The 25,213-nt window shown below is 35.9% G+C and overlaps 1 protein-coding gene across 1 annotated transcript; it reads left to right on the top strand.

The window, feature by feature from the left end:
• The first annotated feature begins 3,806 nt into the window (after positions 1-3,806).
• Positions 3,807-23,448, top strand: LOC141391448 (prolyl 4-hydroxylase subunit alpha-1-like). The gene is made up of 5 exons (XM_073964333.1): positions 3,807-3,873; positions 21,777-22,819; positions 22,882-22,938; positions 23,011-23,176; positions 23,237-23,448. Exons 1-5 carry the CDS (start codon positions 3,807-3,809, stop codon positions 23,341-23,343), a joined length of 1,440 nt encoding a protein of 479 aa, XP_073820434.1. The 3' UTR covers positions 23,344-23,448.
• Positions 23,449-25,213: the final 1,765 nt, after the last annotated feature.

The following is a 25,213-nucleotide window of genomic DNA, read 5'->3' on the forward strand; positions in this document are numbered from 1 at the left end:
ATTGACCGTTACGGTATTTTCGTAGGGTTTACCCTTTTTGAGATATTGAAGCTCAAATTGGGACAATGCACTGACTGTATCGCCCCTTATAAAACAATGACATGAAGGGTGCGTCTTAATTAACTTTTAAAGAAAACCGTTTACACAGGGGAAGTTTTTATGAATTCTGAAACAGCATTGTTCATAGATGAGAAAAATCCAGAAACAAGAAAAAATCGCTGTAGGGATTTTTAAATAAATCGAGGTCAAAATTCTCAATTTTAGGTGTTTTTTAGGTTTTCACGATTTTGCTTGGAAACCGCAAGTCCAATCGAACTGGAGCTAAAGAAAATGTTGTAGCTGTGAAAATTCTCTACAGGATTGACGCTTGTGATTTGTTTTTAGGTTGTACCATTTTTGAGATAAAGAAGCTCAGTTTTCATTTTTAGGTTTTTTTGTTAGGGTTTCGCGATTTTGCTTGAATACGGCAAGTCTTATCGGCATGGGACCTGAGCAAATCTTATATCTGTGAAAATTCTCTACAAGACTGGCTTATGTAATTTTCCTAGTTTGTACCATTTTTTAAGATAAATAAGTTTAAGTTGGGAAATTGCAGTCATGACATTGTTTTATAAGGAGATGATACAGAATTTAATTGAATTTGAATTGTCCCAATTTCAACTTCTATATCTCAAAAGTTGTAAAGCCTACAAAAATATGATAAAGGCCAATATTGTAGAGAATTTTAATATTTACTTTATTCACATTTTGATAGGACTTGCGGTTTCAAAGCAAAATCGCAAAAACCTAAACAACCTATAAAAATGTCAACTTGAATCGCGATTTATTTAAAAAGCGCTCCGGCGATTTTTTTTGTTTTTTGATTTTTCTCATCTATGAACATTGTAGTTTCAGAATCCGCAAAAACTTCCCAGGTGTAAGCACCTTCCATTTAAATTTGATTCAAGAGCACCGTGATGTTTCTTCTAAGCGCTCGTGAAATATATCTTTGATCAGTTCGTTCTTGTCTTCAGTGGGAGCATGAGCGCAAATAAAGCCGATCAACTACAAATCCGCAGCCAAACTTTTGCTTTATGTCATGGTAGCTATAATATAGTGCATCACCTTTAGGTCTTCCTGTGATGCCCTTCCCAATCCATCGTTTTTCCTGTATTGCAGTAATATCGACCCTGTATTTTACAAGTATATCTGTCAATGCGTGTACCGCACTTTCTCCATAAAAAGTGCAAACATTCCAGGGGCTAGATTCTTGTTCTATGAAAATTGTAAATGAAAAATATTTTCTTTATAAATTTTTTTATTTGAAATTGATCTCATTTATAAAAGTTTTCATTTCAAATTTTCATAGAACAAGAATTGAGCCCAGTTAAAGTTTGTTCGTCATATTTGGGGGGTTAGTTTTTATTTTTCTTTGTTTTTTTATAGTACATATGTATGTTGCTTTTTGGTGGGATGGGTTACTAGTCCAACGCCCAACCCAAGTTGCTCATCTTGGTTGCGGGATCGTAATTTTCACTAGTTGCTAAATATTGGGCAGGAACTATTGCGACATAAACTGTAACCCCATCTGTAGTGATTTAACATGAATTGAATTCAACCTTTTGATTATAATAACAAATTTGTTGAACAAAATATTTAATATACATTTTCCAAGAAGAATAATAAATTAAAATGTGTACGTTTCTTCCGTATGCTACAGTTCATTTTTTTCTTTGAATAATTTGCTTAGGTAAATAGAAAAATCTACATTTCCTACACTTGTTTCAACAATAAAAACAAATATTTTTATAATAAAATCTGAAATATCTGCCCTAAGCAGTCGATTAGTCGATTGCTTACCAACTCTTTAATACTCTGCCATTGCTTGAAATGTCGAGAACAATTTTAAATTTCCTCTTGTTGTTTATTTTTATTGGCAACATAAAATGTGATTATTATACCTCAATTTCGGGTTTGGAAACTTTGTTACGTGTAGAAAGCCATTATATGTGGGCCTTAAGTGAACATTTGGCTGAAGTGGAAAGATTGAAAGTTGAATTAGATAGGTATAGAAAATTAATTAAAAGATGAATAAATACTAGATATTTGACATTTAATAACTATGTTTATAGTTTAATAGATGAACTAGAGGAGGAGCATGACAATGTACAAAATGCAAAAGAACTTTATTACGAAGATCCTGTAAATGCCTTTAAAAGCATTCATAGATTATCGGCAGACTGGGGAGAGATTTTAAAGATAACACAGAATATTGAGACATTAAAAGGTAAATAAAATTTAATTTAATTTTTCAATCTTAGTTACATTCAACCACGCTTTCGATGTCGGAGTCTAGCAAATGTAGCAATGAATTGGAAGCAGGTAAACGTTTTCTTTATAACCAAAGCAGGAATACGTAGTCATTAGTGCCCCACTGGAAATAGCATGCTGCCAATGCACGTATATCTACGAACTCTACAGAGTGTGGTGATTTCTTTGGATCCCTTTTATGTTAAAATATCCTAATCAAAATTGAATGCATGCTTATTAAGGTGGTTGCTTATGCGGTGATACTTGCCTCTGGTTGTTTTCCGTCCGTCTTAAGCTACATCATGAACGGAGTCCTGAAACCAGTGGATACTTCGCCCACAAGCAGTGGCCTAGGGACGAATCTGTGAAAACTAAGATGGGGCTATTCACTACAAAAACACGATTACGAGGTCAAGAAATAGCAATTAGAAAAGCATTAAGATCGGCCAGGACATACTTTTTATCCTCTCCACCTTTAAATATTCTGAACTTCTTCTTCTTTATTTGCCTATTCGTTTTACGAATTTATGGCGATCAGTGCAATTACATAAAATATATTACATTATATTAAGTGCTTATATGTATTTATAAGTTGTTTATTATTTCAGCAAAAGATTGTCGATTTATGCACCTGCTGAGTAGAGTTGAGGCATCATTTATACCGGTCCATTCCTGAATATTGTTAATCCAAGACTTCTCTTTTCTTCCCCTGGACTGTCTGCCTTCTATTCTGCATCGGATGATGTTTTGGAGTAGTTTGTATTTGCTGTTTCGCAGGATGTGTCCAAGATATGCTGTTTTTCGTTTCTTTATTGTACGTATAAGCTCTTTTTCTTGGTATATTCTTCGCAGTACTTCATTGTTCGTTACAAACTTGGTCCATGGTATTTTTAGAATTCGCCTGTAAGTCCACATCTCGAAAGCTTCAAGTTTTTTCACGTCAACTGCCTTCAGGGTCCACATTTCGACTCTATATAGCAAAACTGACCATACATATGTTTTCAAATATCTTAGTTTTGACTTTATAGTAATATCATGACTTAAAAAAAATTTCTTGTATTTTACAAAAGCTTCTCTCGCCATTTCGATTCTGCTTCTTATTTCATTTGAAATGTTCCACTTGTCATTTATTGTGACGCCGAGGTATTTAAAGCTATGTACTCTTTCCACGTCCATATCTTTAATTTTTAATTGTGTTTGATTACTCATACTTTCTTTGGAAATAACCATGTACTTAATCTTTTTAATATTTATCTTTAGACCATAGCTTTCACTGTGCGTTGTTAGTCTAGTAAGTAGGTATTGCAGCCCTGCAATGCTATCGGCTAGTATGGTTGTGCATATCTAATATTGTTGAGAAAAGTACCATTAACCAGGATTCCTTTCTTGACATCATTGATAGATTCTTGGAATTTTCTTTCGGAGTATACATTGAACAATAAGGGGGATAATATACATCCTTGTCTGACACCTTTTGATATTACTATGTCTTCCGTGCATTCTCCGTTTACGTCAACATGTGCAGTCTGATGCCAATACAAGCTTTTTATACATCGAATTTCATTCTGCCCGATACCAATGGACGTAAGAATCTCTATTAACTTGTCGTGCTGTACTGTATCGAAAGCCTTTTCGTAATCATCTTTTTGAACAGCTTTGCATTTTTCAACTAGGATTTGTAGGGAAGAAAGAGCTTCGCGGGTTCCCATGCCTTCCTTAAAACCAAATTGGGAAGCACCCATAACTTTTTCACACTTCTCATATATTCGCCCATGAATTATTTTTAGGAAAATCTTCAATGCATGGCTCTGACTGATAAGTCTGTAGTCACTGCAGTGTTTCGGCTGTGTTTTCTTTGGTATAGTTATAAACTTTGATCTCAGCCAGTCATTTGGGTATTCCCCGGTCTAATATATGTAGTTAAATAGCTTGTTCAGGATATTAATGTTATCTCCGTCTATTAACTTCAATATTTCCGATGGAATCTCATCAGGACCACATGCTTTTTTAAGTTTTAAGGATTTTACTGCTGACTCAATTTCTTGTTTGGTTATAGATGTTCCTTCTGGAGGTTCATTCGTCATCATCACATATGTTGATCGGTTCTGGTCGGCAAAAAGGAGCTTTATGTACTCCTTCCATATTATCATATTTTCTGATATATCAAAAATAGGTTCATTTTCCTTATTGTATAGAATTTTAGGTATTGATTTGCGGTATACACCTGCCATTTCTTTGATCTTTTTGTGAAGATTGAAATCGTCATTTAATTGTTGCAATCTTTCAATCTCCTGGCATTGCCTGTTTATGAGATTATTTTTCGCAATTCTGATTGCGGATTGTATTTCTCTATTTAATTCGTAATATAATTCGTAGTTTCGATTTTTATGTCTTCGACGTTCCACAGAGGGGAAATTTGTGTTAAAAGTTGATCAAAAGCCCTAGAAAGCTCATTTATAGTGGGATTGATTTAAAATTTTGCACAATGCATATCTTCTGTACAAGGATTAATCCTATAGAAAATAATGAAAATCGGTCCAGATTTGGATGCAGCTTCCATATATATTGGCATCTTATATGAGATAAAAATGCACCAAAATCACTGAAATTTGACACATGCAACCTGAACTAGCCTAAAAAAACATTGAGCCAATTTTCAAACAAATCGGTACAGATGTATATACAGTCCCATATACATATATTTCATTCCAAATTTAATTTTTTGTTTCTGAATAATGCAAACATATTTGATAGGTGTTTGTTTAGTCTGATAAATAAGAGTCCCGGTAATGAGGCGGAACCTTGCAATTCCATATAAAAATATTTCATATATTAGTTGAGAAAAATTACATTTTTTCGGAATGGCGCAAATATGCGCAATTTTTTATGATTGAATCTGATATTTGAGACTCAAGCGCATAAAACATTAGAAGAAATTATGGTCGGGAAACGACGGGGAAACAGACTTTTTCACTATTGAAATTGTAGTAATCTTAAAAATTATCATAAAAAATTTTCATAAAGAGGATATGTATCACCATTATTAAAGAGCAAAAATGTAAAATCAACCTGAAAATTTTAATTGCTAATCTTGTTCGGAGACTGTACAAAAACAATAAATCTTAAAAAATATAAATTTTCGCGAAAATAACGTCATTTTAATGTTCACCTAATTTCTTAGTTTTCGAAAATTTACTTTTTGTTTTCAGTATGGCTGAGTTCGATCGACTGCTGCATTGGATTGGTTTATCTTACGAAGTCGAGGATGGTTATAGCAAATGTAGAAAAGGGCCTGGTTGCCGTTTATCAACATTTTTTTCATAAAAAACGATTTTCATATTTTGAGTTTTGAGCAACTTTAGGCCTATGTTTCCCCTCTGTGCGTTCCTCCATCAGATCTAGTATCTCCTTTGTCATCCATTCATTCTTTTGTGGTTTTGTTGTGATTCCTAGATTATTGTCCGCTATGGATTTTAGCGTATTATTAACAGAATTCCACATCTGTTCACTATCTGCAGCTTCAATTTTTCTAAATTCTTGATCAATGATCTCCCTCATTCTTGTCCTTACCCTTGGTTCCTCCAGTTTTCCAGTATTGAGTTTTCCACGTGTTTTTCTCTTTGAGTTTCTCTTCAATTTTGCTCTTATTTTTGTCATTAACAGGATATGATCCGATGGAACATCTGCCCCTGGATATGTGGATGTCTTCATTACACATGAAGAAAAGCGTTTATTGATCAAAATATAATCTATCTGGTTCCGTATTATATTTGTTGGTTTGTCCTGAGGGGATTCTGAACTACTATGGAATAATCAGTTTTATTTCTGCTACGAAAATACCAATGTCCACAATTTTAGGTGGAAATGTTCTTTGACCACTGAACAAAACATAATTTTAGCTAATTCGGCCAACTAAAAACTTGAAAATACCTGATATGGAGGTACCATTATATGGGCACTATACCACAACGTGGAACTGTTGTTGTCTTGTTGATCACTGGGAACCCTAAATGCCAAAAGTACAGCCAATTTAGGTCGAAAGTATAGAAAAAAAATTTCCAAATACCTGAAATCTGGCGGTACCGTCGTATGGGAGTTATACCAGGGCGTCGGTCGATGTCCAAAATATTTAAAGGAGAAGTTTTCTCACCACTGACCAAACCCCACAGGCCAAATAATAGCTAATTCGCACAATACACGTAATCGGGCGGTACCGTTATATGGGGGCTATAACAAAACATGCACTTATGTCCATAAACTTTAGTAATGAAGGTACTTGATCACCTTGATCCGTAAATACCAAATACATAATAGCCATTCGTCAGAAAATGTTGCTAATACGTCAAAATATCTGATTTAGGACGGTATTGTTATATGGGGCTATAGCAAAACGTGGACATATGTCCATATTTTTTGGTGTGGAAGTTTCAGTATCACTGGGAACGCTAAATGGCAAATAAGAGCTAATTCAGCCAGAAAATTTAGCCGAAATCTGAAAATACCTGAAACCGGTAGGAACCGTTGTAGTGGGGCTATTTAAAACGTGGACCTATGTAATTGTTTACCCCTACGATCTCTAAACGCTAAATTATAATTCGATCTGAAAATATAGCTAAAACGTGAATATACCGGAATTTGGGTGGTTCCGTTATTTGGGGGCTATACCAAAACATGGACCTATATCCATAATTTTTGGTTTTTTCTTGATTACTGAGAACTCCAAATGCCAAATGATAGCTTATTTGGTTAGTAAATGCAGCTATCAACGCCAAAATACCTGAATTGGGACGGTGCCGTTATATGGGGTTTTATGCCAAAACGTGTTCCAATATAGCCTATCATCGAACTTGACCTAACTACGGAAAAAATAGAAACGGGTGCGACAATATACGAATAAACGAACATGCATAGATCGACTCCGAATTTTATCGTGATCAAGAATATATGTACTTTATAGGGTAGCAAATGATTACTACAATTCGTTACAAATGGAAAAACAAACTTAATATACCTTCCATACTATGTTGTAGGGTATATAAAACGGCGCCCGGACATAACTCCCAAAACCATCGTGGACATAACATCCAACGCTTTTTTCTTAATTTAAAAATTATTTCTTTGCTTAATTTTAAAATCTATAATTATAAAAATTGTTATTTTAGAGTAGAAATTAGAATTATACATTTAAAAAAGCCTAAGTGCAAACCAATGCCGGAGTATCCACAAAATCCTCCTGATTTCATAAAATTATTTAAAAACGAACTTATTTATAATTTATATTATTACTATTTGTATGTAAGTCAAGCTTAATCTCATATTTGTTGTTTTCAAATTTAAAAACAACAAGTTTAAAGTGGTATGTAGTTAAAATTGACTACTTTAGGGGACGGCAGAGAACACTAGTTTCGTCCAACGCCACTTGGAATCATCAGTTCTCTTAGTTCTTTGTATTGAAACAAAGAACCCTTCCCCAATTGTATGACGACTCGAGCTCAAGAATAAGTGTGACTGATGAATTCGTTTAAATGCGAATTCAACCGAAATTCGAAAAACAACAACAACTAATCGTCCACGGTGCTCTGGGGAAGGGTTCTTTGTTTCAATACAAAGAACTAAGAGAACTGATGAGTCCAAGTGGCGTTGGACGAAACTAGTCTTCTCTGCCATCCCCTAAAGTAATCAATTTTAAATATATCGCACTCTAAACTTGTTGTTTTTAAATTTGAAAACAACAAATACGAGATTAAGCTTGACTTACATACAAATAGTAAGTAAAACACACATCTCAACAAAACTGGCAAGTGAATCTAATTTATATTATTATTTAAAAATATATACAATTTTTTTAGTTAAAATTATTTAAAAATTAAAATATGCCCGAAATTATGTCAGTAGCAGTTCGGAGAAGTTTTGCCATACGGTATTCGACGAAGACATTTTGTATACACAATAAATATTTAAATTTTTCAATATAGACATGTAAACATAATTTGTTTCTTAATTTGGAGTAGTAAGAAAAAATTATAACGATTTTAAAGTACTTGCATATTTTTTCAAAAATTTTGTATTTTTTTTAAATTTTGAAAATATTTGTAAGGAAAATCGCGCGATTTTTTCAAAGGTACATTCACCTGCGTCGCTATTCTCTTTTTATACCCTCAGCATTTATGCTAACGGGGGTATATGGTAAATTTCAAATTTCTTTTGCAATTCCATTGGAAGAAATGTTACAAAAATTTTTGCGAGCACATCCGCAATTTTTGGAACATAGATTAAGAAAAAAATCATGGTTTTAAATCTGTTCGCGTTCACAAAATTGGATGCTGCGCTCCAAAGTTATGGGCGGTTTTATTCCCTTATAAAGAACAAATATTTAAAAATTCCATTTTTGCTGTAATAAGAAAATGTATATATAAAGCGTTAACAGCATTTAATATCTATCCGTAGATGCCTAAATATTTACTAAATGTATTTCTATTTTCGCGGAAAATCAAGAAATACTGAAAAAATCTTGGAGTAAATTTAATTTATTCTAATTTAGAGTCCAAATAAAATTCGAAAAAAATAAATTAAAAATACGTACAGATTCTTGACAACGCGTGGAAAAATATGAGACCAAAATTTTAACGATAGGATGTAAAACTGACATATTACAGCAACAACAAAAGACGGAAACTTATTGTTGGAATATTATTTCAAAAATATATTTTTTTGTTTAATACGAAAAATAGAAAAAACATTTTTGGGAGTTATTCTACTATTTCGCTAAATTTCGGTGCAAGGACTGTCGGACTTCATTGAAACTTCTTCAGGAAAAATGCGATGACAAACCCGAAAGTGTATTTGATTACTTTGATAAACAATAGGATTATGAAATAGAAAGTAATATTTAAATTACAACCAAAGAAAAAACATAAAAGTTACAAAACATATAATTCGCGAATTCGTTAAAATCAGTTAAGGCGCATGCGCTTTTCAGATACAGCGAGTGCATCTCTATCAATATGTAGCGATTTTTCCACTTTTCATCCAGCGGCCAAAGTGTGCCGTCAGCTGCATCTTACTGTTCAAAAAAACTTTATGTGGGTAAAAATTGCGCGATGTACATACGATTATAAGGCGCATCCGATTTCAGCGACCGCCTATAAAAAAATACGTCATTATAACAAATTTTAAGCAAATTCGTCAAGAACCGCGGATGTGCTACCAAATTCAATTTTATACGAAATACGAATATTACTCCAGAATCTCGGTAATTTATGCCACACGGTTTTGGAAAATAATGTAATCGCGTATAAAGGATTACATTTATGTAAAAATAACTAAAGAAAATCGCGGTTTAATGCGCGGATTCATCAAAATATAATTTTGCAGAATTTCCTACTTTCAAGGTATCTATATCCGCCGTTTTAGTGGATGGATTTGAAAGCGGAAGGGTTCATTAGATTCGGCGCGTAAAAAAACTAAAATCACGCGGGGTTCAAGGGTACCTGAGTCACAGTTGTAAATTTTGAAGCCAAAAAATAGGTTTTTTAAGAAAATGTACGCACCAAAATTTCGCTTTGGACTCCTATTACTAGGGAGCTTTTTGAAGCACACTCATGAGATATACATCAAACGACGTGGAATCACGAGTTCTACAATCCAATAGATAGTTTGGGTAATTCTCTGGTTGCGCCCTCCAATTATAAGAAAAATTAAAAAACCCCAGATTTCAAAACTTCAAAATGTCAGCATCGATTTTAGGGGGATGCAGTGTATATATCGAAAAGTCATACATTAGAACCATGTTGCCCAAGGGGTATTCTTCAATTCCTTCTTTGAGCTCAGGTCTGAATTTTCCGTGGTTTGACCAGAAATCAAGAAAGAACACAAAAAAACTTGTAAACTTCAACATATTTTTACCCATTTTTTAATATTTCCACCAACACAGCTTCCACATAAATTATTTGTTATGGTTCATTTTATGCGACCCCGGCTAAAACACTTCAATTAATATAAATATATTCATATTGTATAAAATATATTGATAATTCGCGACTTATTAAATGGTGAACCTCAACTTCAACGATTGTAAAACATTTTTGAATATTACCATATACACTTTCATACGAACAAAATTTGCCTCATCGAAATAATGGTTTTAGACCCCAAGTATGCTTGGACGAAATGTGTTTCAGTCAATTTGGAGTTGATTTAGCCTTGTCCGACCGTCTGTCTTGCTGGCTGGAGCGCACGATAATTCTCGAACGTATCAACCGATTCGGTCCAAAATTTGGCTTTCGTAATATTTTGTCAAACTTAGTCTAAGTTTAAAGATGGGTTATATCGGTCCACTCCTTCGGGTACCTCCACCACAAAAGCACGATAACTCTTGACCAATTTGGTTCATACTTTACACATCCTAATATAGCTACCAGATGTAGATCAGGTTCGAATATGGACTATATTTGTCCACTTCTTCGGGTATCTCCCACACAAAATTTTGAATAAATTCACTTTAAGACCTGCTCTCGTATCGCTTTGATTTTTGTTGAAGCAACTTGCATTCGCTGCCTCAATTACGACAGTAAAAGTTTTTTCAGGGGCAAGTTCATACTTCCTGAGAAAACAGCCCGAAAGTTGTAAAAAAACCCCTATGGCACCATATGTAGTGGCTGGAGAACTCGAACCGAATACTGCTTTTGTTCACACATTGGATATTGTAATATTTCTTCGAATATTAGATGAAATTCGAAAGGTGGTGCTTATAGGTCCACTCCTTCCGGAACCGCGATTTCTCATAGACGTAGCAACCGATTCGGTCCAAATTTTGGATATCTAAATATTATCGAAACATAGTTTATGTTCAAATATGGCCCCTATATGTCCAATCCTTGTGGTACCACGCACACAAATGTTCAACATTTTTGTGTGGTTCGAGGATCCTTTGCATATTTTTAAGGAAGGTTTTCTTAGTGGCCCTGTTTACAGCGATATTATGTTCTTCGTAGGCTAGTGTGATAAAAAAGAACTATCTATCGATATCCCCGCAAATTTTTGAGCTTTAATCCTATCCATACTTTTGTCGGTTCATACGCCCAAAATTTTGAAATCCCCCTTTAAATACATAGATTTTTTTTTTTGGGAAAAAAGTATTTCAATCCACACAGGCTGAGACGATATCTCTGTCGGCAAAGCCGACTGATACTTTTTTACTTGTTCAGATAGTATTTGAATATTTTTACAAAAACTTTTTATATTCTTAAATTGTGAAAATATTTTTGTAAAAAATTGCCCATTTTTTTCAAAAATATTTTCGACTGCGGCGCTTTACTTTTTTCAGAAAGTGTTTATCCATTTGCACAAAAACTTTTTATTTTCTTAAATAGTAAAAAAATATTATTGTAAAAATCGCGCAATTTTTTCAAAAATATTTGCGCCTGCGCTGCTTTTCGTTTTTCAGAAAGTATTTGAATATTGAAAAAAACTTCCAGAAAATTTGGATTCGATGTAGCCATATTTGTCTGTCTGGCTAGCTGGGCGCACGATAACTCTCGAACGGATCAACGCATTCGTTGCAATCGTTTGAGTTTAAGTTCGAATATGGGTCACATCGGCCCACTCCTTCGGGTACCTCCCCTCACAAAAGTAAACGATCAAAGGGTGAAATCGATTTGGTCCAAACTTTGCACATCGTAAAATTTCTACCAGGCATAGATGAGGTTCTAATATGGAGTCTATCGGCCCACTCCTTCGGGTACCTCCCTCACAAAATTTCGGAAAAGTGCAGTTTAAGACCTCCTATCGAATATCTTTTTTTCTTGCCACACCTTGTATTCGCTGCCCCCACTACGACGGTGCAAGTTCTTTCAGGAGCAAGTTCATACTTCATAAGAAAATGGTCAGGAAGCTGTAAAAAAACCTATGGCACCATGTCCAATGGCTGTAGCGCAAGATAACTCTCGAACGGATCAGCCGATTGGGTCCAAAATTTGCACTTCGTAATATTTTGTCCAAACTTAGTTTAAGTTCGAAGATGAGTCATATTGTTCCACTCCTTCGGTACCTCCCCCATTAAAATTCTAAACTTTGCGCTAAAATGGAGTGCACGATAACTCTCGAAGACGGTAACCGAGTTGGTCCATGCCTTGGACATTGTAATATCTCTACGAGACATAGATCAGATTCGGTCTATATAGGACCACTCCTTAGGGTACCTTCCACACAAAATTTTGAAAAAGTGTAGTCTTAGAGCTCCTCCCATATCTCTTAGATTTTTGTTGTAGCAATTTTTATTCGCTGCCCCCATTACGACGGGGCAAGTCCATACTTCCTGAGAAAATGGCCCTATGGATCGATCATTCGATTCGGTCCAAAGTTTGGCATCATTAATATGTTGTCCAAACTTAGTTTAACTTCGAAAATGGTCCATATCGGTCTTATTTTTGGGAACCTCCCAAAAGTTCAACATTTTTGATTAATTGCAGTTTAGGATCTGGAAGATCGTTTGAAATTTATACCGCAACTACTTCTTGTTGTCCTGTTTACTGCGATATTATGTGTGTCGTGTGTAAATCCATGCATCCTGACATAGTGGTCCACTGAAATAACTGGTTGGCGCGATATCTATTGAACAGAAATGTCTCCCAAAAATATGATCCACTTCCAAAAAGGTACTTCCCCAGCAAACCCAATGTCGGATGTCCGACACATCTGAACAATTTCGGAAGCAAAATCATTCAGATTTGGCTCTGATTTCTATACAAATTTTTGTAGGGGAATTCGTTCAGATTTCGTTCCGATTTCGGAGAGAATGAGGGAAATAAAACTCCCTTCGAGTATACCAATGTTTTCCTTCCGATTTCGTTACGAATTCGGATCGATATGTCGGAAACAAATTTCCCAACCACCTTTTGTATATATCAAATTCCTTGCTGTTATATATATATATATATATATATATATATATATATATATATATATATATATATGGGCAAAACTGCCAATTATTTCATATTCCATTTCCAAAAAAATGAATTTTTTCTTTTCGCGCTACATCAACGATTTTTGGTACATAGGTTAAGAAAAAATTCCCCTGTACAAATCCGCTCGCGAGCAAATTTTTGGTTGTTGCGGACAAATGTTATCGCGGTTTTACTTCTGCTTTTAAGAAAAAATTATTATAAAAACGCTAATTATTTTATTGAGCACAATTGTCCCTAAAAAGTTATCACGAAGTGACATCATTAAGTAGATTGCATAATATTTGTAAAATGTTACTCAGCATTCGCGGAATTTACAAAAAATTGACAAAATTTTAAATGTAATCCGAAGTTTTTGAAAATATAGGTCCATTTACCCGTCAAAAATTACAAAAAAGTAACAGTTTTAAATAAAGACATCACGGGGAATCAAATGAGACCAAACTTACAATCATCGGGATAGTAGTTAGGATATTATAGCCAAAATAAGCACATATTTGTGTTACAAAAAACAAATTTTGGTTTGGAATAATAGTTTTCACATGCATTCTAGAGTTGAAAATATTGGAAAAATTCTATAGGAGTACTTCTTTTATTTTTCTTCAAACTCCCAAAGAAAATGGGCGGATTTTGCTTTATCTACATTCACATAGAAGGTTTCCCATTGAGGAAAGTTAACGTGTTGATGAAATAATTCATTAGTCATTTTAAACGGAAATAGAGTTCAAATAAACCGCTTTCACATATACGCATTATTAAAATATGTGTAAATCGCGTAATTATCAAAATCGTTTTGTCCGCATGTGATTTTCATGTACAGCAAGACCATATCTTTTAATTTGTATATATTTTTCGAAATATAATTTTGACGCTAAGATGTAGCATCGGCTGCATCTTAGCATTAAAAAACCTATAAAACATCGCTAATTTGCGCAAAGTTCATACAATTTCGTTCCGCATCAGGTTTTAGTGTCACCATGAAAATCTGCATCGATATATACCTATTTCAAGGCAATCAGTCAAGAACCGTGGATGTAGCATCACACACTATTTTTGGGATAAAATTAATGTAGTTCCCTTATCAGTGAAGTTTTTAGATCTCTGTTTCCGCAAAAAGGAAGATGCTGCACTAGTTTTTTCATAGCAGTGCAAGCGGCCCCCAGAATACGCGATAAAATGCGCGATATTTTCAAAAACAATATTAGGTGATTTTCCTACCTTGGAATTTCTCCTATCTCGCGTTTTAGTAGATGGATTTTAACGAATAATGTTTTATTAGATCCGCAACGTAAAAATCCAAAATTTGCAATCATGCACGAGTAAATCGAATGCAAATTGTACAAATTAGTCCCGAAATATATGATTTTTAGAAATTTGTTCGCACAAAATTTTCGTATTTGGATACAGATTTCTCTGAAGCTGTGTAGGCTACATTCACGACACATATATCAAATAACTCAAAATCGCGAGTTCTACAATCCTATATATGAGTTTTTGAAAAACCTGTTTGCGGAACGAAATTATAAGAAAATTTCAAAAAACACTTAAAATCTGGCTTCAAAATGTCAGCATCATTTAATGGTAGACGCAGATCAAATTTTGAAAAGTTATACATTGGTGGGATGATCCTTATTTAGTTGTCTTCTACTTTCACTTTGTCAGGAAAATCGGGAAAAATGTGGTTTAATCACAAATCGAGAGAAAACAAAAAAAGTCACGTTGGCTTCAACCCATTTTTACCCATTTTTTAACATAAATATAGCCACAGCTTCCGCGCAAATCAACTTTGAAGGCCAATATTTTTTGCCAAGTCTAAAAACATTTCATTTTATCCAAATGCATTTAAATTGTACAATATACAACCACTATTCGCGAGTTATAAAGGGGTAAACCTTGGCTTCAACGATGTTAAATTTTCAATAATTTTGCCCATATATATATATATATATATATATATACTAGGGGACCCGGCGAACTTCGTCTCGCAGTTTGTTAGGTACAGAACTTTATGGCTTTGGTTCAAACCTATAATACTATTATTGCTATCACCTTGTTCAATGGCAAATATTTCTTTGTTTTGAAGTCTTTAGGACGATCTTTGAAGCAGATGCACATTAGACAATTGTCAGTTTGACGAAGAGAGAAGGTACTGAGGGGCAAAGTGTTTCTATTTTCCTCGACTCTCTCTTCAATAAACTGACAATAGCCGCGAAAAAAATTAGGTAACTCTAAATCGGGACTAAGATATAATTTTTAAGCAAATAACACGTTTTGCGATGTAAATAAAAATATTTGGTAGCGCAGTTGAAGCAAAATAATATCATAACGCCCTACTCGTTTCATAATCGATAATTTTCTGCAATTCTTGTTTCCACCACTGAACACGATATGTCACTCAAGCAATTGAATATGAATTTGAATCCACCATAGTACGGAGGGTATATTTAGTTTGTTTTTCTGTTTGTAACACATCGAACTAATCATTTGCACATATATTCTTGATCAGGATAAAATTCTAAGACGATCTAGCCATGACCGTATGTCTGTCTGTCCGTCTGTTGTAATCACCTCTAGGGTTCGCAATAATTGAGCTAGAGCGCTATATTTTTGCATCCGAGCGTCTTTTTTTCCATATGCAGGTCAAGTTCGAAGATGGGTTATATCGGAACACTTTTTGGTATAGCCCCCATATAACGCTACCTCCCGATTTTCAGTATTTTAGGGATTTTAACTACATTTTTTGACCGAACTACCTGGAATTTCACGTTTGGGGTTCCCAGTGGTCACAAAACATCCACACCAAAAACCGTCAACATAGGTCCATGTTTTAGTATAGCCTCCAAATAACGATACCTCCCAATTATCGGTATTTTGAGGATATAAGCTAAAATTTTTAACCGAACTACCTGTAATTTGACAGTTTAGGTTCCTAGTAATCACAAAACATCTCTACCAAAAACTGTCAACATAGGTCCATGTTTTGGTAGAGCTCCTATATAACGGTACCTCCCGATTTTCTGTATCTTGTGGATTTTAATTACATTTCTTGACCGAACTATCTGTAATTTCAGGTTTGGGGTTCCCAGTGGTTCCCAAAGTATATCCACTAAAAACAGTAAAGGTCCATGTTTTGGTATAGCCCCCATATAGCGGTACCTCCCGATTTTTGGTATTTTGAGTATTTTAGCTAAAATTTTTGATCGAACTACCTGTAATTTGACCGTTGAGGTTTCTAGTAATCACAAAATATCTCCACCAAAAACTGTCAACAAAGGTCCATGTTTAGGTATAGCCCCCTATATAACTGTACCTGCCGATTTTCACTTTGATATAGCCCCATATAAGGTTCCTTACCGATTGAATACATTTTTTATGTTTTTTACCTTATTTAGGTATCAGAGGTCACAACATATCTTCGTCTAAAATTGTGGACAGGAAAGAATATAATTATTCCGTTTTAGTTCAGAATGTTCAGATGGTGGAGGGTATAAAAAGTTCGGCCCGGCCGAACTTAACGCTTTTTTACTTATTTTTTCTGACTTCTCTATTTAATGTGATCTCCCGAATTCTACTTGCACTGCAAATTCGGTATTAGATGCAATGGCTCTGGTAACATGGACAGAGCTATTCTATTAGTTGCCGTTCTTTGTGTGTTTCGGATGCTTGAAGTCTTGTCACACTAACACGTGACTGTTGTCGATTACTTGGTCACCCTATATTTAATTTCGACGTAAATAACATAGTCAAATTAATACATAAACTAATTAACAATTAATAAGTATTTACCTACTTATGTCGCCGATAAAGAATATTTGTCAGATAATTCGACCAAAAAAACTCAAGGTACCTCCGATTTCTTGTTTTTTCCAATTTTGAATATCATCCTTTATTCGATTGACATACATACAGTGTACCAACAGTACCAATGTACATATGTATGTTTGTATGTATGTATTTGGCCGTTTGTAATTGCCTTCCAGCTCTGCGGGAACTTAATTGATTGAATTCATACTCCTTTAACAGTGCGGGCATCATTGTTTTTGTATCAATATTATACCGCATACATCGGAAGTTTATCTTTCGAAGATGTTTTTACCTACGGTTTAAAAGTATACATACGTATATGCCACAACTTCACTTCCAATGAAATAACCTCGGAGCTCTTAATGTTTCAATTAACCCACCAATTTTGTGGATTTGTACCTTTTTCCTCAAAACTGTGGAAACCACTTTTGGCATTATCATCTTAGTCTTTTCAATCGGTATCTGACCGAAACCACCACTAATCTTTACAAACTCTAAACTAAGCCCTTTTAAGCATTTTTCCCTGTTAATTTCCTAAAAATACGCTTGAAAATAAATGAAAATCGATTTGATTGTGAATAAAAAATTCTATACAACTTTCAAAAATTTACAAAACAGAGGCGTACAATGGACCCTCACAGTAGGTGCAAATACAATTTTCGCCAAAAACTGTCCAAAGTGTCAAAGTGCCTAGATTTACTCCATAGAAATTTGTAAAAAAATTGACTTTATTGAAAAAATATTTTTGCAAATTTTTCGCAAATTTTCGCGATTTTTTTAGGTTTTATCCTTTTCTGCCATGAGACCATTCCGAATTGGTGCGAATTGTCAAAATCTGTTCAGCCGTTCTTGAGTTATAAGCGTAGTAACTAACATCATCCTTTTTTATATATATAGATATATATACAAAAGGTGGTTGGTTTCAATTTAGTTTGTTGTCGAAAATCTAAATGACTGGTTATAAAATTCGCATGTAAAATTTTTAAATTTTTGCATATAAATGCAACATACAGTGAAAATTATTAGAACGTTTGAAATTATAATCTTCCAATAAAACATAACAAAGATCAATTAATAAAAAGGAGGCGTCAGAGAAAAATATTTTAATTCGATGCTCATACGACATTATTCCAAAATCGTACAGAAATCTTTACGAAGATTTTGATACGACATTATTCCGAAATCGTTCAGAAATCTGTACGTAAATCCGGAAGAAAAAACCCATTCTGAATTTCCCAAGGATTTTCTTCCGATTTCGTTCCGAAATTGAATCGAAATATATCCTATTAGGCTCCGACATTTCGTTCCGAAATTATGTCAACCACTTCATACAACTTTCGTTAAGATATCATTATGATTTCGGATCCGACATCGGACGTAGCGTCCGAATTTGGTTCCGATTTCGTTACAATGTCAGTACGATTGGTTTGCTGTAACACTTTTGAATTGTAATTCAAATTCATATTTTTGTCGGCAAGTTCATACGTTCAAAAAAAGGCCAACAAATTCAGAAAACCCTCTAAATACATAATTCTTAACGAAAAGGATCTTGATGAAAGTTTCAACTCATACAGGCTGAGGGGTTTTCTCTGTCGGCAAAGCCGATTGATACTTTTTACTTGTTTTATCGTACCAGATGCTGAGGGTATATAGAGATAGCGGTACCCGAAGGATGCTCATTTTCGAACAGAAATATTATGATATGCAAAGTTTGAACACAACACAGTATCCAATTCGAAAGTCGTCGTGCGCAATAGCCTCTAGGGTTTTTATAGCTTTCGGGCCATTTTCTCAGGAAGTATGCATTTTATAATTACTACAAAAACCCCATGAACATTGATTTCAATGCTTGGAATAACTCGAACAAACCACATTTTTAATACAGTAAAATCCCGATCATTAACAAGTATTGTTACGAATTGCTGAGGATTTTTATATTTACGAGTTTAAATAATAACGTGTTCAATGAATATTTAAATTTCCTATTTTAGAAAATTTGGATTTATATTATAAAGTTTCAAGAAGAACGCTTACTTACTTACTTACTTACTACTTACTTAGCTGGCCCATTACATCATCGCGGGTAGTATCAGTGTTTTGTAAAGCGTTATTTTTGTTTGACGAGTTGTGGCTTTGTTTTTAAAGTGTTTACTTAAGCCAAAGTAGCATCTGTTGGCCAATAAAATTTTCTTTTTATTTCACAACTGATGTTTGAATGTGAATTATAGGAACCAACTTCAACAGTTGGTCCGATCTCAATGGACACATTGCGCGTCGACACCATCAGCTTGGTCTTCTCGCCGTTTACTGCCAGACCCACTTTAGCAGATTCTCCTTCGACCTTCATAAAGGTATCGGTTACTTCTTTTACTGATCGTCCCATGATGTCTATATCATCAGCATAAGCAAGTAAGGTGTGGCTATTGGTGTAGATTGTGCCACTTCTTTTGACGTATGCCTCTCGTATAACCTTTTCTAGCAGGATGTTGAAAAGATCACACGAAAGGCTGTCTCCTTGCCTGAAACCTCTTTTGCTACAAAACTCTTCGGAGACGTACTTTCCTATTTTAACTGAAGATCTTGTGTCAGTTAGAGACATTTTACAAAGCCGATTGAGCTTTTCGGGGATACCAAATTCAGACATTGCTTGGAATCCTTTGAACGTAGCGGGCTGTCGAAGGCTGCTTTATAATCGACAAAAAGGTGGTATGTGTCGATCTGCATCTCATGGGTCTTCTCCAGGATTTGCCGCAGGGTAAATATCTGGTCAATGGTGGACTTGCCAGGTCTAAAGCCGCATTGGTATGGTCCAATTATTTCGTTGACCATGGGCTTTAGGCGTTCGCACAATATCCCTGACACTATCTTGTAGGCGATAGAGAGAAGACTTATGCGCCTATAGTTGGAGCATAAAGTCTTATCTCCTTTCTTATGGAGGGACACAGGATGCTCAGGTTCCAATCGTCGGGTACGCGTACTTCCTGCCAGATGGTGCTAACTAGCTGATGCATACACCTTATCAGCGTGTCGCCTCCGGTTTTAAACAGCTCGGCTGGTAGGCCATCAGCTCCTTCTGCCTTATTATTCTTCAGTCGGTTTATTTCTGTCTTTATCTCATCTTGGCCGGGTCGTATACATTCAATACCATATTCGGGAATTAAATCTGTGGTATCTTCGTCGACTTCGCTACTATTGGATACCAACAGTTTGGAAAAATGCTCCTTCCATATCTCCATATCAGTTACCAGATTACCTTGCTGGTATCTACAGGAGGATGTGCCAGTTCCAAAGCCATCAGTTTGATGTTTCACTCTTTGGTAGAATTTTCGGACTTCATTCTGTCTCCCGTACATCTCGATTTGTTCACACTCCCGCTATTCCATCTCTCTCTTTTTCCTGCGGAAAAGATGTTTCTCCTCTCTCCTTTTCTCCTGATACATCTCTCTTGCGCTACGCGTTGCTACTGATTGTAAAGTAGCCCTATATTCAGCGTTTTTCTCTTCGGTAGCAGCACGACACTCCTGGTCATACCATGGATTCCTTGGTGGAGGTCTCTGGTATCCAAGTACTGATTTTGCGGCTGTTTGCATGGAGTGGGCAATGTTTTCCCATTGTCCTGATATGTTATTGAGACGAGGAGTGACTAAGCAGTTGGGCCAGTTGAGTGCTTAAATCTGGTACTGCTAACTACCATGTTTCCTGCTGGTGCAAAGTCTATCAGCCTCATACCATTGTCAGATGTTTCACTGTGGAGACTGAATTTCCCGACTGTTGGGCCAAAGATATTCTCCTTTCCAATTTTGGCATTAAAATCGCCTAGAATAATTTTAATGTCATGGGCAGGGCAAAGGTCATAAGTTTCTTCTGAGCGCTCGTAAAATATATCTTTAGTCTATTCGTCCTTGTCTTCAGTGGGAGCATGAGCGCAAATAAAGCTGATGTTGAAGAATTTTACTTTTAATCGAATTACAGCGAGTCTTTCATTCACTGGGGTGAAGCTGGAGACCAGATGTTTTAACCTCCGACCAACTACAAATCCGCAACCAAACTCATGCTTTACGTCATGGCAGCTATAATACAGTGCGTCACCTTTAGGTGTTGTTGTGACGTCTTTCCCGTTCCATCGTATTTCCTGTATGGCAGTAATATCGGCCTTGTACTTTTCAAGTACATCTGCCAGTGCGTAAACTGCACCTTTTCTATAAAGAGTGCGAACATTCCAGGTGCAGATTCGCAGATCATGGTCCTTAAAACGTTTGCGGGGGTCGTCAACTTTTGAGGGATTTGTTTTTCTTTTCTTTCGTTTTTTCATAGTAGGCTGTTTTTTCTAGGGGAGGGTTACTAACCCGACGCCCAAACCCAAGTTTTTAACGTTCTTATGAGTGAACGCGCGGCACATTTTAGCTCACTACCTTAACCGGGTGTTACAGGCAGTTCCCCAAGTGACACCACGGGGAAGTCAGTTTCCACTTGAGATGAAAGAGGGACCAAGATAAATCCTGGGCTTTGCCATGTTAAAGCCGGTCAGGACCGTTCCTTGGTATCTTCCATCCCCTACGCCACCCGGTCTATTTAAAATACTGTACATTTTTCAGGAGGAACAAGTTCCACAGGGAGCCAGAAATACTAAATCAAAGAAATTGCTATGGTTTACGTGGATAACCCAAACAAACCAGTTATTATAAAAAATAAAAAAAATGTATGTATATTTTCTTTTAGTTTACAATGAATCATCGCAAATTCCCGATGATGAAGTTACACTACCAACTGTTGATGACTTGAGAGGTGCGGCTAGAGGATTATCACGTTTGCAACAGTTATATAAATTAGATATTACAAATATAACTAAAGGCTATATAATAGATCAAAAGTATAGTTCAGAAATGTCGGCATATAATTGCTATATAATGGGTAAAAGCTTATATGAGTCAGAGGAATATTTAGCAGCCAGTGAATGGTTAATGGAAGCCTTAAACAAATCTGAAGAAATGGAAAAATCGTTGGCCAAACAAGAAAATATCATCAACTGGTGCAATGATAATGTTTCAAATCACAGTGAAGACAAGGACTTTAATTGTGGAATAGGAAGTGCCGAATGCGGTATTTTCCCTTATGTCAGTATAACTGAAATCTTAGAACTGCTGGGTTCTGCTTTATATTATGCCGATAGACCAGAATTGGCATTGTTGGTGAATTCTCGACTTCTTTCAATTGAGCCAGGCAATGAAATTGGTCTTTCAAACAAGAAAATGTTTCAACCCCAAGCAAATATCGTAAGACGTATGCGATTTATAACACCAGGGAATGAACAAAATAAAAAATCAGAAATGCAAAATCTCTATGAACAAGTCTGTAATGGTGAAGTTGAACAAAATATGGAAATGAAACGCAATCTAAATTGTCATCTTACGAATAAAAATTTACCTTATTATATACTGGGTCCCCTAAAAATGGAAGAATTGAATAAAGATCCCCCTGTGGCAGTTTATTACGATGTAATTTATAATGAAGAAATTAAAGAAATTATTGAAACATCAAAGAGTGGCATAGAAAGATCTGAAATTGGTGATATCGATGAAGGAACACCAGATGAAGTGCGAATTAGTAAAAATTCTTGGTTGGGTTATGATTCACCGATCATGTCTAGAATTTCCCAACGTTTGGCAGATATCACAGGGTTATCGATGGATATGTCTGAAGAAATGCAAGTTGCCAATTATGGTATCGGAGGCTATTACGGAACACATTATGATTTTTCAGAGGTACAATAATTTCATTTGCTGTTTTAAATTTTTTATTTTAAAACTGTATTTCGCTGTTTTAGAATCCAGACGAAGAAAATCCCAAAGATGGAAATCGTATTTTAACTGCTATGTTTTATGTAAGAAATATTTGAATTGCGAACATCTAATATTTTTTTTTATTTACAAAATATTTCAATTTTCTTTTTCAGCTCAATAATGTCGATTTAGGTGGGGCAACAGCATTTCCCCATTTACGTCTTGCGGTTCCACCCATTAAACATAGCTTAGTCGTGTGGTATAATTTACATAAATCATTGGAACCCGATTATCGTACTGCTCATGCTGGTTGTCCTGTACTGAAAGGATCAAAGTGGAGTAAGTTACATTATTAGACATTATTAGAATTCTCATAAAATTACGGCATACTTTTTACAGTCGGTAACGTTTGGTTTCATACTGTGGGACAGGAGTTAAATAGACCTTGTGACTTAAAACCTGATGGCGACATCTCTAAACCTCACAAAGCCATGGGGCTGGATTAGTATGTAGCTTTTAAAGTAAATCTATTAAATAGTAATGTTATCTTTAAAATAAAGAGTCTGTGGATATGTTCTGTATTAAGTAATCAGTGGATCAGACCATGCAGGTCAGAAACATTTAATAAATTCTAGTTTGAATCATACGGAGTAATATTGAAATAATTATTCCTCCTAAAATCTGAACCTATTGTCACTGTGGAGTAAAATTTAAAAAAAAAAAGCTTAAATCAGGTGGTACCCTTATATGGGTAACCCGAAACCATACAACTCACGTGTTCTGGGCAGCGGCTGTCACCTCAGTGTACACATGTTTGTATTTGTATCGTTTTTCTGTGTTGGCATATCCCCGAATGCCTGTTCAGGATTCTCGTGGTCCGTGCCGGGACCGAGGAAAAGCCAGGACTAATTTATGTCCGCTCAGTTTGTTACATCCGCATCCACCACGCTCAAACTTCGGTGAGGTGTAATAGATGTCGGGAGTGTATGCATCTTAGGTGTTGTTCTGGACTCGTCCATTCAAGGGACTACGACAGGGACTATTATGCTGCATGTTGCGTGAACATATCCCAAGTTAGCCGTCGTCATCAGAATACGCGACTCTCCTGCAGTCCCCCCAGCAGCAGCTGCACATACAGCACTTAACACCAGCCTTTGTTGTAATGTGAAATGTATCCTTTTGCAGTTTAATTGGATTTCATGAGTCCGAAGAATATCAAGGTTGCAGCGGTGCAGCAAACCAGGCTCTAAAGGATCTGCAGCTTACAGCGTTATCATGGTTACATCGTACTGGGGAAGGATCGCACCAGAAGTGGAGGTGGGGGATTAGGTTACCTATTCCACTAGTCTGTTCAAAATAGCGCTTGAGCCTGGCTCTAATAACCCATATATGTAATGTATGGGGGTAGCAGTCAGGTGTAGAACTTCCTGCTGAACTTATACATCTTACTTATAGGTCATAATCGTGTGATCTTGGTAGGACTTGAATGCTCATGATGAGTTGTGGCATTCGGTCCTCGGAAACGACCAGAGGGTTATACTGCTGGCTGAGCACATTGATACTTCTATGTTTTGCACGGCCAAAGAGGACGCCGCTACCAGAATTAGTGAAGAGTGTCACAGTTCGCCAGACATAAAATCGTATCACCTGATCTGACAAATATCGTCACTTGGCAACCCGTCGTTTCTCTTGGATCAAACCATCTCCCCATAATTGCCTTCATTAGGAAACCGCCCGATTTCATCACCTCTGAACGTTCGGGTAGCGCAAAGGACGTTCCAAAACATCTTCACAGCTGCAGCCGCAAGCCATATGTCCGCTGGTCGACCAAACTTCCTTTCCAGCAGATGCGACGGACCCAAGAATTAGAGAGCTAACACTTTAAGTTAACAAGTTGGTCGATGAGCATAGTTGGAACAAGTGGTTAAATCATCCGAAGAGTTTGCAACATTGGAGCTGGGATAATTGAATTTTGGATAACGGCTAAGTCTCTCTCGAACCTGGAAAAAAGGAAGATTTGGCCGCTGTCAAGTTTGACGACGTTATGCTGACTAATCCGAAGAGGTGCGCAAGTTATTTCAACCGACAATCTGCAATGGATGATGCTAGGGGTGTCATCAGTAATGCTAAATAATCCAAAGCGTTGTGCCCTGATGGAATTTCCGTGGTAATGCTGAAACAGCTGGATGTGCCGGGAACAAGAAGTCCAAGATCCGTTGAGTGAAACTGGGAGTTCACCAAGGTGGGGTGATATCCACGAATTGAGATGGTAACATATTCTGATGATTGTGCGATCTTGCCGTCAGGTACCTTCCCTAATGTCATTTTTGAAAGACTTAATTCATATTTAACTGATCTTACTACCTTTTTCCACGC

This window comes from Musca autumnalis, unplaced genomic scaffold (assembly GCF_047663935.1).
Source record: "Musca autumnalis isolate F117 unplaced genomic scaffold, ASM4766393v1 scaffold_1, whole genome shotgun sequence".
NCBI classification, from domain to species: domain Eukaryota; kingdom Metazoa; phylum Arthropoda; class Insecta; order Diptera; family Muscidae; genus Musca; species Musca autumnalis.

Coding starts and splice junctions, on each gene's coding strand:
- LOC141391448 (XM_073964333.1), top strand. CDS start 3,807: ATGTGCAGTCTGATGCCAATACAAGCTTTTTATACATCGAATTTCATT. Junction 3,874..21,776: donor TCTGCCCGATACCAATGGAC/GTAAGAATCTCT, acceptor ATTTTCTTTTAG/TTTACAATGAATCATCGCAA. Junction 22,939..23,010: donor TTTTAACTGCTATGTTTTAT/GTAAGAAATATT, acceptor TTTCTTTTTCAG/CTCAATAATGTCGATTTAGG.